Source organism: Pseudorasbora parva, chromosome 6 (assembly GCF_024679245.1).
Source record: "Pseudorasbora parva isolate DD20220531a chromosome 6, ASM2467924v1, whole genome shotgun sequence".
NCBI classification, from domain to species: Eukaryota; Metazoa; Chordata; class Actinopteri; order Cypriniformes; family Gobionidae; genus Pseudorasbora; species Pseudorasbora parva.
The window spans coordinates 3,599,149-3,613,062 of NC_090177.1; the positions used below are offsets into that span (position 1 = coordinate 3,599,149).

Below are 13,914 nucleotides of genomic sequence, written 5' to 3' on the forward strand. Positions count from 1 at the left end.
GTTCATTAAATACCCCAGCCGAGGACGTAGTACCAGCCCAGCTGCTGCTCGCCCACAAACACGGCCACGATGATGAGTGTGTGCAGGTAGATCCCCTCACACAACATCCAGAAGTAATTGGAGCATGACGTGTACTGCATGAGACTCGCCAGGATCTTACAGCCAATCTGAGACTGAACACACAAGAAAACAGATCTGAGCTCACCAGCATTACAGCTATAGAAAGACAACACCAGACAACGAACACAGAATACACACGATATAACAAGGGCTGGAATGAGAAACAGGTGTAAGTACTGAGTTGCTATGGAAACGAGGGTTATTGGAAACAAACAAGGCAGCCATGGAAACAGTAAAAACAGGAGCTAATCACAGGAAGTCAAAAAGAAACGGAATCGGAGATAAGATGGCGACTAAAGCCCTATTGGCCCCAATTGTTTCTCATCTGGACGTCCGTAAAAATATATTTTTTTTTTCAGCCACCTCAGTGATAAAACTGAAAAGTGCATGATGGTGGTTTATTCCCGGTGGAGGAGCGAGTTTTGTGATCCTGCTCACCAGTCGAATGATTGTCTGCTGTAAAAATGTGATATGCTTGGACTAAAAAGAATAAAATCAATAATAATAGGAAATTATTAATTATTTCAATCTCCTGTTTAAAAAAAATATGGAAATGATCGGAAATAAGTTAATAAAATGCTGCAAATTTAACCTATATAACGTTAATTACTGCCGTAATAACGTCTCATTTCAAATGTTTACGTGTTTTTCTTCTCTTTCTCTTTTGAGCGATAATGAAAGACTACTCTTGTAAATACTTTCCAGCATTTTAATAATAAAAGTGCAGCCCCCAGAACCCAGTTTGAAAACCCATTTTTCACAGTAAGTACTTAAGTGAAAGCAACCTTCATCAATCAATCTTTGTTCATATCTGCTGTCAATGCAGCTTCACAGTGTTAAGCAGGACAATATTGCAACAAAATTAGATTTGGCTGTACAGTCGTACTGGAGAAAACAGTGATGTTATCAGCTTATTTTAATTTATCATATAGCGACAATGTTGGCAGATCAGTATTATAGTTATAGAATAAAATAAGACCTAATTAATTTTATTTGTATATTTAGTTGAATAACTTGGACCATAATTTTAGTGTCCCCAACTGAGCAAGCAAAGGCAACAGTTCATAACACTCATATAAATACTGTCATATATATACATATATATTAGGGGTGTAACGATACGCGTATTCGTATTGAACCATTGGACTAATTAATTAGATTTGGAAAATAAAAAAAGTGTATGAAATATAATAATATGCGTTCAACAAGGTAGCCCAATAACCAAAACGACATAACAGGCAATGCCCCTGACACCGCCGAAGTGAAAAAAAAAAAAACACCAAATATGATTTAGGCTGCTCAGTCAGGTGCTCGCTTACTCAGTAGGCTACGCGCTGAATGCTCGTGGCAAAATGGCTATTGCGTTTAACAAACCAGAAATAGAAGATCCTCCAATAACCAACAGGTCTGGTGTTTGGGTGAGCTTTGGATTCTTTGTAAGCTATGATGGTGTTGGCAAGAGTGATGGATTAAAAAACAACGGTATGTTGCATTTGCTACATGAAGGTACAGCAGCGGGAATAATTAATGTAATGTCAATCAACTCATTTACGCCGACAACAAGACGATAAAAAGGAGAAACAGCCACAAACTATCCCACAAACTATCCCCGCAGCATTTAGACAGACATTTCCAACGTATTCAAATGGCAAAAGACATCACCGCGGCGAGTGGTCCATTTATAGCCGCGGATATGAGACCTAACGCCCGTTTCACACATACTCCGTCTGCAGTGCGTGTGCGGTGCGTATTTTTTTCCGTACCCATGTTAACGGATGACAGCTTTCACACTGCACGCGGATGCGGTCCGTCAGTCCGTTCCAGGTGCGTTGCGTCTGCAGCAGTGCACGGATCGTTTTCGTACCGAGTCTATTTTTTGCTGCGTTGCGTTGCTGCATTAAAGCGACAGAAGATTGTTCGCATTAAAATAAACATGTAGCCTACTGACACGTGATGCATATCATTTAAAATATACTCTTGTTTCAAAGTCAACACGTGACTTTTTTTTTTTCAAGTAAAGCAACAAAACGACACCTTACCTGGCATTTAGCTACAAAAAAAGTGCCATAATGGAGAGCACTCGTACTTTCTTGGAGGTGAAAAGCAAAGTTCTTTTTGACCTGCAGGATTTCTTTTAAAAGGGTGTAAAAACGAAAGAAAAGACTAGAGTCGGCTGTTTTTGAATAGACTATTGTAAGTTTCTAATTTAAAATGTTTGTGATTTAAGGCTATAACCTATGTTTAAATGTTTTGCCTCTTGTGTGAGCTAAATCTAAAGTATATAAATATGAATAAATGAATTTAATAAAATGTTGTTTAAATGTAGTAGGCTACGTAACCTGACTTCTATTAAAGAGTAAACGAAGAGAATTGCAATTCTGACGAGGCATGTTCAGTAAAAACTTTTGGATTTTAAATAAAAAATAATGAATAAATGCTGTGTTTGTGGTGTGCAACAGCGGATCAGTTGCGGACTGCAAACGCTGCATATGTGAACACTACAGGGTGTGGGGCTCCTGCAACGCACACGCAACACGCACCGCACACGCTAATGTAAAGAGCTAATGTCTTATTCCTGTAACTACATAGAAGATGGGTAAAGTATAGCTCCATCATTGTTCAATGTAAAAAAAAAAATCATACTTTGTTAGTTTTAATAAAATAATAATAAAAAAGGTAATTTATCTGCCAATTTTTTCTTTTTGCTGTATCTAAAACATACCGAACCGTGACACCAGTGTATCGTATCGAACCGTGAATTTTGTGAACCGTTACACCCCTAATATATACAGTCTTGTTCAAAATAATAGCAGTACAATGTGACTAACCAGAATAATCAAGGTTTTTAGTATATTTTTTATTGCTACGTGGCAAACAAGTTACCAGTAGGTTCAGTAGATTGTCAGAAAACAAATGAGACCCAGCATTCATGATATGCACGCTCTTAAGGCTGTGCAATTGGGCAATTAGTTGAAAGGGGTGTGTTCAAAAAAATAGCAGTGTCTACCTTTGACTGTACAAACTCAAAACTATTTTGTACAGACATTTTTTTTCTGGGATTTAACAATCCTGTGAATCACTAAACTAATATTTAGTTGTATGACCACAGTTTTTTAAAACTGCTTGACATCTGTGTGGCATGGAGTCAACCAACTTGTGGCACCTCTCAGCTGTTATTCCACTCCATGATTCTTTAACAACATTCCACAATTCATTCACATTTCTTGGTTTTGCTTCAGAAACAGCATTTTTGATATCACCCCACAAGTTCTCAATTGGATTAAGGTCTGGAGATTGGGCTGGCCACTCCATAACATTAATTTTGTTGGTTTGGAACCAAGACTTTGCCCGTTTACTAGTGTGTTTTGGGTCATTGTCTTGTTGAAACAACCGTTTCAAGGGCATGTCCTCTTCAGCATAGGGCAACATGACCTCTTCAAGTATTTTAACATATGCAAACTGATCCATGATCCCTGGTATGCGATAAATAGGCCCAACACCATAGTAGGAGAAACATGCCCATATCATGATGCTTGCACCTCCATGCTTCACTGTCTTCACTGTGTACTGTGGCTTGAATTCAGAGTTTGGGGGTCGTCTCACAAACTGCCTGTGGCCCTTGGACCCAAAAAGAACAATTTTACTCTCATCAGTCCACAAAATGTTCCTCCATTTCTCTTTAGGCCAGTTGATGTGTTCTTTGGCAAATTGTAACCTCTTCTGCACATGCCTTTTTTTTAACAGAGGGACTTTGCGGGGGATTCTTGAAAATAGATTAGCTTCACACAGACGTCTTCTAACTGTCACAGAACTTACAGGTAACTCCAGACTGTCTTTGATCATCCTGGAGGTGATCATTGGCTGAGCCTTTGCCATTCTGGTTATTCTTCTATCCATTTTGATGGTTGTCTTCCGTTTTCTTCCACGTCTCTCTGGTTTTGCTCTCCATTTTAAGGCATTGGAGATCATTTTAGCTGAACAGCCTATCATTTTTTGCACCTCTTTATAGGTTTTCCCCTCTCTAATCAACTTTTGAATCAAAGTACGCTGTTCTTCTGAACAATGTCTTGAACGACCCATTTTCCTCAGCTTTCAAATGCATGTTCAACAAGTGTTGGCTTCATCCTTAAATAGGGGCCACCTGATTCACACCTGTTTCTTCACAAAATTGATGACCTCAGTGATTGAATGCCACACTGCTATTTTTTTGAACACACCCCTTTTAACTAATTCAACTAATTGCCCAATTGCACAGCCTTAAGAGCGTGCATATCATGAATGCTGGGTCTTGTTTGTTTTCTGAGAATCTACTGAACCTACTGGTAACTTGTTTGCCACGTAGCAATAAAAAAATATACAAAAAACCTTGATTATTCTGGTTAGTCACATTGTACTGCTATTATTTTGAACAAGACTGTATATGTATATGTGTGAGGTGCATGTACTTACAGAATCTATTCTGGCCTTTTCCTCGCCGATGACAAAGTAAAACCAGCTGATGGTGACGAACGAGTTCAGGATGAAGGATGTGAACATGTTTTTATGGAGAGTGATACGCTGACAGCTCAAACACCTGCACAAACACCATTCACTTTATTATTTATTATTATTATTACCTTTATTTAACCAGGGGGCTATTGCACAAAACTAGGATAAGGGATTAAGCCGGGATTTCTTGGTGATCTTGCCATCTGGATGCAAAATTTAGTACACCGCTGTCACGTAAATGTACCCGAATAACGATAGCATCGTAAGAACGATAACGATAACGAAAAATAACTGTATATTAGCGGATAAATTGAGCTAGGATCACCAAGATATCCTGGCTTAACCCCCTATCCTAGTTTTGTGCAATAGGCCTCAGGTAAGTTACTTAAGAACAAGTTAATATTTTTAAACAACAGCCTGGCAGGACAATTAGAGCTCCTGAAAGACATACAAACATATTCTACACTACATACATATAAACATTAATTTAATACACTTACATTCTCTGATAAAGACACCCCCTAGCAGTGTTGGGTGTAATTAGTTACTGTAATTTAATTACTTTTCCCTTGAAAAAGTAAATATAAGGGATTATTTTTTCTGTAATTTAATTACAGTTACTTCACAAGTATTTGAACTAAATATAATTATACATAATACAATAGTGGACTTAACACCAACATTTAAAGTCTAACTTTAAAATGCATGTTTTTATGTCTCCTTCTCACATTTGTAATACTTTAGTCAGTTAATAAGAGTAATTTATGTAGTTTTATACTATTTATTTGAATGATTTAAAAGAGCTGTTTCATGTCTAACCTTGAATCGCTTCCCTCGAGGTTATTATAGGATTTAGAAAGTAATTAAAAAGTAATTAGTATACTTTATGGAGAGAGTAATTTGTACAGTAATCTAATTACACTATTAAAGATGTAAGTAACTAGTAATTAATTACTTTTTTAGAGTAACTTACCCAACACTGCTCCCTAGTAGTTTTTTTAACACTGAAATGGAAATATATGTTTCTAATTCATTAATTTCTTATGGGTGAGATATGAAGCCTTTCTAAAAATACAGAAGGGGTTCGGGTCTTATACATTAAAGGAGTCATGATGTAGGTTTAATAAAACACATTTTAATATGTTCCTTGAGGTCCACTTATAATGTTAAAGAGTGTGTAGCTGTGTATGAGTCTTGTTTGTGTTTGTTGCTCTCACGTACTTGAAGTATGAGAAGATGCATATGGAAATGAGGAGCGATATAATGGAGAGGATGTGTCCCACCATAGTCATATAGTAAGCCACATACGTAAACTGCAGGAGAAAACAGAGACACAGATATTACAAGACAGACAAGATTATGAAATAATGATTTAATATTTAAAACCGAAGCTCAACCTTGAATTTCTGCTTAGTGTAGGCAGAGCACTGAGTGTAATTGGACCAGATTCGGTTGCTTTCTGGGTGACGAAACCAATGACCGTCGGGGTCACACACTTTGGTCACTTTTTCTGAATGAACAAAAGGCAAAATGTGAAAAGACATGTGTTTGCGTGCATCACAAGTTACCGTATGTGGCCCGTGTTGTGGTAACACTACGAGTAATGCAAATTACGTAATCAGATTACTTTCTTAAAGTAAATTTATTGCTTTAAAATTTTCTTTCTCAGCAGATAAAGCAAGTTACTTTGTTTTTCTATTTATTGACTGACAGCTCCTGTCTCCATGTTGAACGAACGAACGAATGAATGAATGAATGAGTGTACAGGTGTGAATTTGCCCTTCCTTCAGCCTGAGGTTTATTCATTTCACTTTTAGTATGAAAGGAACTTTTTATTTGTTCAAAAATGTTGTTTTTGTTAATAAACACAAGCAAGCCCAGCCCAGGTGAGTAAAAGTAATGCAATGGAAACATAACGCATTACTTTCCATAAAAAGTAACTAAGTAACGTGATTAGTAACTTTTTAGGGAGTAACACAATATTGAAACGCATTACTTTCCATAAAAATTAACTAAGTAACGTGATTAGTAACTGTGGCAAGGGGGGCGTGGTTTAGCGAGGTCTGCAGCGGGAGAGAGAGCCGCGGGACGAGCGGTAAGTGAGTGGGTTGGACGCAGATTGATAACACCTGTATCTTGTTCCAGTAATGGACGGGGAGAGAGGATAAAACGCCAGTGGAACCGGAAGCCAGGGAGAGAGAGAGACCGGACGGTTGATGCCACACACACCCAGAGACTGAGCTACCGGAAGCCGGAAGTGCCGACCCGGAAGGGATCGTTGTGTTATGAGTCTGAGAGAAGCCACACTATTGAGTGTGTTTTGACTATTGAGTTACGAAATAAAGAAACGCATCAACCGTCCAGCCGACCCCCGTGTCCTCTTCCTTCCTTACATTATCGAACTTATTACACTGGTGCCGAAACCCGGGAAGGAAGCAGGACAGCGCCGCCGCCATGCAGCCGTCTTCCGCCACGCCATTTGCGGATATCATCACCTCTCTCGCGGCCCTCCACCGCGACCAACATCAAGCCATGCTGGACCTTCGGACCGACCAGGAGCGCCGCTTTGCGGCGATTGTCCAAGGCCAGCAAAAGGACCGCGAGAGGTTCCGGAGCTGGCTTGATCGGGAGGCTCGCACCGAGGCCGCCGGGCAGGCCAGTGCACCGGTCCACGTGCCCCTACACAAGATGGGGCCGCAGGATGACCCGGAGGCCTTCATAGAACTATTTCAAAAATCGGCGGAGGCCTGCAGGTGGCCCCGGGCACAGTGGGGACAGTGGGGACACAGTGGGGACATCGTCGACTTGGTGGTACTGGAGCAGTTTATCGCTCGGCTTCCGAGGAAAACAGCCGAGTGGGTCCAGTGCCACCGGCCCACGTCGCTGGAGACGGCCATCAACCTGGCGGAGGATCACATGGTGGCGTGCCCGGGGGTCGGCGAACCCCCGTTAACTTTTACCTCTCTCTCTCCCCCCTCTGTTTCTCTCTCTCGACCTGTCCCTCTCCCTAGGTCTCGCCCTCCGGGCCCTCCTCGCATTCCCCCCAGAGGCCGGGGTGGGATGGGCCCTGGACCGTTTGGGAGCTCGAGGGCCCCGCCCAGGGGGGCGGGGCTGATGGGGGCGGGAGGGGACAATGGTTCTGGTTCCACCCCCTCTCCACGCCCATTCTCCAACCCACTCCCCGCCACCAGGGCGGCGGGTTTAGCCTGGGCTGGCCTGCTGGCGTTGCGGGGACCCGGATCATTTTGTGGACCGGTGTCCTAGGATGGACATCGGGACAATGATCCGGGTTCTGGACGTCCAGCGGACCACCCCCGATCAAGCAGGAGAGTACCAAATTCCTGTGAGTATCAAGGGGGGTACATATCAGGCCTTGGTGGATTCAGGATGTAACCAAACCTCGATCCGTCAAAGCCTGATGCAGCCTGGGGCATTGGATACAAGCCGGATGTATCCAATGGATACATGTGGAATATCCACTGGATGTGGTGGAATATCCGGTTGTCCCAATCACGATACAGTTTCGGGGAGAAAAGCATAATGTAGAGGTGGCGGTTAGTCCTCACCTCCGGCATCCGCTAATTCTGGGGACGAATTGGCCCGCCTTTTCGGCGTTATTGGGATCATTATGTGTGGATGCCGCTTGGGAGAAAAAGGCTAGGAGGGGGGCGGCGCGAGTGCAGCTTGGGGAGACTGAGACGGGACCCTTGGGGACGGCTTCAGAGGAAACGAGCGGGATCGAGAGACTGATTCTCTCAGACCGCGATGACTTCCCTCTGGAGCAGTCCCAGGATGAGACCCTCAAAAACGCCTTCCAGCAGGTCCGCACTATCGACGGCCAGTCTCTCCAACCTGCCTTGCCTGTCACTTATCCCTATTTCGCCATAATAAAAGACCGGTTGTATCGAGTGACCCAAGACACTCAGTCAAAGTTAGATACAACCCAGTTATTAGTACCAAAGAGCCGCCGGGAAATGCTTTTCCAGGCGGCTCACTCTAACCCGATGGCGGGCCACCTGGGACAGGCGGCCACACTGAATCGCTTAATGACCCGATTTTTTTGGCCAGGCATTCATGACAACGTGCGCAGGTGGTGCGCGTCTTGTCCTGAATGTCAGTGGGTGAATCCACTGGCCTCCCCAAAAGCGCCTTTGCGCCCACTTCCATTAATGCAGGTCCCCTTCGAAAGAATTGCGATGGACCTCATCGGGCCATTAGAGCGATCCAAACGCGGCCATCGTTTTGCGTTAGTTATCGTGGACTACGCAACACGATATCCGGAAGCAGTGGCCCTCAGCAACATCTCAGCGAAGAGTGTGGCGGACGCACTGTTTCGACTAATCTCCCGGGTGGGGATTCCAAAAGAGATCCTCACTGATCAAGGCACGGCATTTATGTCACGTACATTAAGCGAACTATATGGGTTATTGGTCATTAAGTCCATTCGAACAAGCGTCTATCACCCACAAACGGACGGCTTGGTCGAACGGTTTAATCGCACACTTAAATCCATGATCCGTAAGTTCGTACAGGAAGACGCCAAAAATTGGGATAGGTGGTTAGAACCCCTCTTATTTGCCGTGCGGGAGGTCCCCCAAGCCTCCACGGGGTTTTCCCCCTTCGAGCTTCTCTACGGGCGCCAGCCACGGGGGTGCTGGACGTCCTGCGAGAAACTTGGGAGGAGGGGCCTTCTTTGGCGAAGAATGAAATTCAATATGTGCTGGACTTGCGAACAAAGCTCCACACCTTGGGGCGGCTATCTAGGGAGAATTTGTTGCAAGCCCAGGACCGCCAGAGCCGGTCATATAACAGGGGTACGAAACTACACAAATTCACACCGGGAGAGAAAGTGCTCGTATTACTCCCTACGTCGAGCTCTAAATTAATGTCAAAGTGGCAGGGGCCGTTTGAGGTCGCACGACAGATTGGAGACCTCGATTATGAAGTGATACGATCCGATAGGAACGGGGCACGTCAAATATACCACCTCAACCTCCTTAAGAAATGGAATGAGGTGGAATCAGTGTTGTTGGCAACGGTGATCGGGGGAGAGGATGATCTCGGGCCAGAGGCGAGCATCAAGGCACAATCGGTTGCGCTGGCCCCTGGGGGAGATCATCTCTCACCGTCCCAACTCACTGATTTATCAAAATTACAGGCGGAGTTCGCCGACGTGTTCTCGCCCCTACCGGGACGTACCAACTTGATTCAGCACCATATCGAGACCGAGCCGGGCGTGGTAGTTCGCAGCCGGCCGTATTGCTTGCCTGAACACAAGAAAAAGGTGGTTCAGGAGGAATTAGGGGCAATGCTCGATATGGGAGTAATAGAGGAGTCCAACAGTGACTGGGCGAGCCCGATAGTTTTGGTCCCTAAGACCGACGGCTCGGTCAGGTTCTGTGTGGACTATCGCAAGGTGAATGCAGTGTCGAAATTCGACGCTTATCCAATGCCGCGGGTTGACGAGTTGCTTGATCGGCTGGGCACGGCTCGATTTTATTCGACATTGGACTTAACAAAGGGCTATTGGCAGATCCCCTTGTCTCCATTGTCCAAAGAAAAGACAGCTTTCACCACGCCGTTTGAATTGCACCAATTTGTCACGCTTCCTTTCGGTTTGTTCGGGGCGCCCGCTACCTTCCAGCGCCTCATGGACAGGATTTTGCGTCCCCATGCCGCATATGCTGCTGCCTATCTGGATGATATCGTGATTTACAGTCACGATTGGCAGCGGCATATGCAGCATGTCAGGGCGGTCTTGAGGTCGCTGAGAGGAGCGAGGCTCACGGCCAACCCGAAGAAGTGTGCGATTGGGCGGGTGGAAGTAAGGTATCTGGGCTTCCACTTGGGTCATGGACAGGTGCGTCCCCAAATTGATAAGACCGCCGCGATTGCAACCTGTCCGAGACCCAAGACCAAAAAGGAGGTAAGGCAGTTCTTGGGGCTGGCGGGATATTATAGACGGTTTATACCAAATTATTCGGACCTCACCAGCCCTTTGACTGACCTTACTAGAAAGGGGCTACCAGATACGGTCCAGTGGACAGAGCCGTGCCAGCAGGCTTTCACCCAAGTTAAGGCTGCTCTATGTGGCGGGCCGCTTTTACACTCCCCTGACTTTTCTCTCCCTTTCTTGTTGCAGACTGACGCGTCGGACAGGGGGCTGGGCGCAGTCCTGGCCCAGGAGGTGGAGGGGGGAGAGCGGCCGGTGCTGTACATTAGCCGTAAGCTCTCAAAGAGAGAGGCTAAGTACAGCGACATCGAAAAAGAGTGCCTTGCTATCAGGTGGGCCGTTCTCACCCTCCGCTACTACCTTCTGGGGCGGGAGTTCACCCTCTGTTCGGACCACGCTCCTCTCCAATGGCTCCACCGCATGAAGGATACCAACGCGCGGATCACCCGTTGGTATCTAGCTCTTCAGCCTTTTAAGTTCCAGGTGGTCCACAGGCCGGGTGCTCAGATGGCTGTGGCCGACTTCCTCTCCAGAAATGGGGGGGGGGACTGCAGGCCGGACGGCTCCCCGGCCTGAGTCGGGCGGTGGGGGTATGTGGCAAGGGGGGCGTGGTTTAGCGAGGTCTGCAGCGGGAGAGAGAGCCGCGGGACGAGCGGTAAGTCAGTGGGTTGGACGCAGATTGATAACACCTGTATCTTGTTCCAGTAATGGACGGGGAGAGAGGATAAAACGCCAGTGGAACCGGAAGCCAGGGAGAGAGAGAGACCGGACGGTTGATGCCACACACACCCCGAGACTGAGCTACCGGAAGCCGGAAGTGCCGACCCGGAAGGGATCGTTGTGTTATGAGTCTGAGAGAAGCCACACTATTGAGTGTGTTTTGACTATTGAGTTACGAAATAAAGAAACGCATCAACCGTCCAGCCAACCCCCGTGTCCTCTTCCTTCCTTACATTATCGAACTTATTACAGTAACTTTTTAGGGAGTAACACAATATTGAAACGCATTACTTTCCATAAAAATTAACTAAGTAACGTGATTAGTAACTTTTTAGGGAGTAACGCAATATTGAAACGCATTACTTTCCATAAAAAGTAACTAAGTAACGTGATTAGTAACTTTTTAGGGAGTAACACAATATTGAAACGCATTACTTTCCATTAAAGGTAACTAAGTATCGCAATTAGTTACTTTTTAGGGAGTAACACAATATTTAAACGCATTACTTTCCATAAAAAGTAACTAAGTAATGTGATTAGTAACTTTTTTAGGGAGTAACACAATATTGAAACGCATTACTTTCCATTAAAAGTAACTAAGTAGCGCAATTAGTTACTTTTTAGGGAGTAACACAATATTGAAACGCATTACTTTCCATAAAAAGTAACTAAGTAACGTGATTAGAAACTTTTTAGGGAGTAACACAATATTGAAACGCATTACTTTCCATAAAAAGTAACTAAGTAACGTGATTAGTAACTTTTTAGGGAGTAACGCAATATCGAAACGCATTACTTTCCATTAAAAGTAACTAAGTAGCGCAATTAGTTACTTTTTTAGGGAGTAACGCAATATTGAAAGACATTACTTTCCATAAAAAGTAACTAAGTAACGTGATTAGTAATTTTTTAGGGAGTAACGCAATATTGAAACGCATTACTTTCCATAAAAAGTAACTAAATAACGTGATTAGTAATTTTTTAGGGAGTGACGCAATATTGTAATGCATTACTTTCCATATAAAGTAACTAAGTAACACAATTAGTAACTTTTTAGAGAGTAACACAATATTGAAATGCAATACTTCCCTTAAAATGTAACTAAGTAATGCAATTTGCTAATTTTTTAGGGAGTAACACAACTGAAACGAAATACTTACCTTAAAATGTAACTAAGAAACGCAATTAGTAACTTTTTAAGGAGTAATGCAATACTGAAATGCATTACTTTCCTTAAAATGTAACTAAGTAACGCAATTAGTAACTGTTTTATAGAGCAACTCAATATTGTAACACAATACTTTTAAACTTTCAATACTTGTAACTTTCCCCAACACTATTTGTGGCATCACTGCCATAACAATCAAAATAACTTTTGTAATAAAACTGCCTTTGCCATCTTTTTAATTACAATATAATTAGTTTTACTCTCAAATACAGTATAAAAGCTACAATATGTATTTTTTTGCCGCTAAGGGAGGAGGATCTCATATGAGGATTTATTGACCTCTTCAAAACAATAACAACGGTTATACAAAAATATCAGCGGCACAAGCGAGTCCTGGTGATATAAAGAACCGATTTCATTCTTTCATTCACTTTCACTCAACAAAATATATATAACACTCGCCTAGTGGGTTTTTCGATATTTTACTGCAAATATCGTACATATTGCAACTTTAAGAGATGTTAAAAAACGTATATTTTTTTGCACTACTTAAAATTGTTTTGTCAAATTGTAAAATGTATATTATGTTTTTATTGATATTATATTATTATTAGGGCTGTTAAAGTTAACGCGTTAATAACGCGTTAACGCAAATTAATTTTAACGGCACTAAATTTATTAACGTGCGTTAACGCAGCGCGCATTTTCTGTTTGACCCGTGGCATAGCCCGCAGTCAAACACAAAGGATGCAGCAGCAAACATTAATAGGGAAAGAAAAGGGTTGACATTCACTTCCATCTATAAATACTTTTTTTTTTTTTAAGTCATCTCTGACTGAACAGTGCACTTGTTTTTAACTAGATGCCTTTTAACAACACTTGTACGTTTGTATTGGATAAACGTAAAGTACAATGACTTGTTTGTGTAGTGTATGTTATTAGTGATGTATTGTGTAATCTATGTCTTGTCTTTTTTGTCTTTTTTATTTTCTTGAAACTTTTGGCCGCCAGTCTTGGCCAGGACTGCCTGGGAGAAGAGTTATTGTAACTCAATGGGACTTTCCTGGTAAAATAAGGGTAAAATAAAATAAATAAAGATGAACGGAGGTCTTACGGGTGTGGAACAACATTAGCGTGAGTCATTAATGACACGCATTTCCTTTTTGGGTGAACTAACCCTTTAATATGTCTTACAGACCCCAAACTTTTGAACTGTGCTGTACATATGATATCAGTAATTATGATGTTTTTAAGTTGTTTGTGTCATAAAGAGGCTCTGTTGCATTATTGTGAGTGGAGAGACATAATCAGCTCACCAGATGGATCAAAATCCAGGAAGTAGGAGGGGCAAAGTTGGACCGCGGTGCCGGGGGCGGAGTCTTCCCAGCAGAGCCATCCGTCCCAGGTGCGATTACAGTACGGGCCTGCAGGGGGCGACACTTTAAACAACAACTTACACAAATAA

General features: G+C 43.1%; 1 protein-coding gene across 3 annotated transcripts in view; it reads right to left on the minus strand.

The window, feature by feature from the left end:
• calcrl2 (calcitonin receptor-like 2) overlaps nucleotides 1–13,914 on the minus strand; it is an 80,082-nt gene that overhangs the window by 14,118 nt on the left and 52,050 nt on the right. For 2 of the 3 annotated variants that reach the window (XM_067445390.1, XM_067445389.1), the window contains exons 4-8: nucleotides 13,766–13,888; nucleotides 6,006–6,118; nucleotides 5,830–5,921; nucleotides 4,570–4,693; nucleotides 14–173 (exon numbers count right to left, since the gene is read on the minus strand). In XM_067445390.1, the coding sequence (XP_067301491.1) occupies nucleotides 14–173; nucleotides 4,570–4,693; nucleotides 5,830–5,921; nucleotides 6,006–6,118; nucleotides 13,766–13,888 (612 nt within the window). The remainder of the gene's footprint in view (nucleotides 1–13; nucleotides 174–4,569; nucleotides 4,694–5,829; nucleotides 5,922–6,005; nucleotides 6,119–13,765; nucleotides 13,889–13,914) is intronic. The other variant, XM_067445391.1, reaches the window with a different exon arrangement.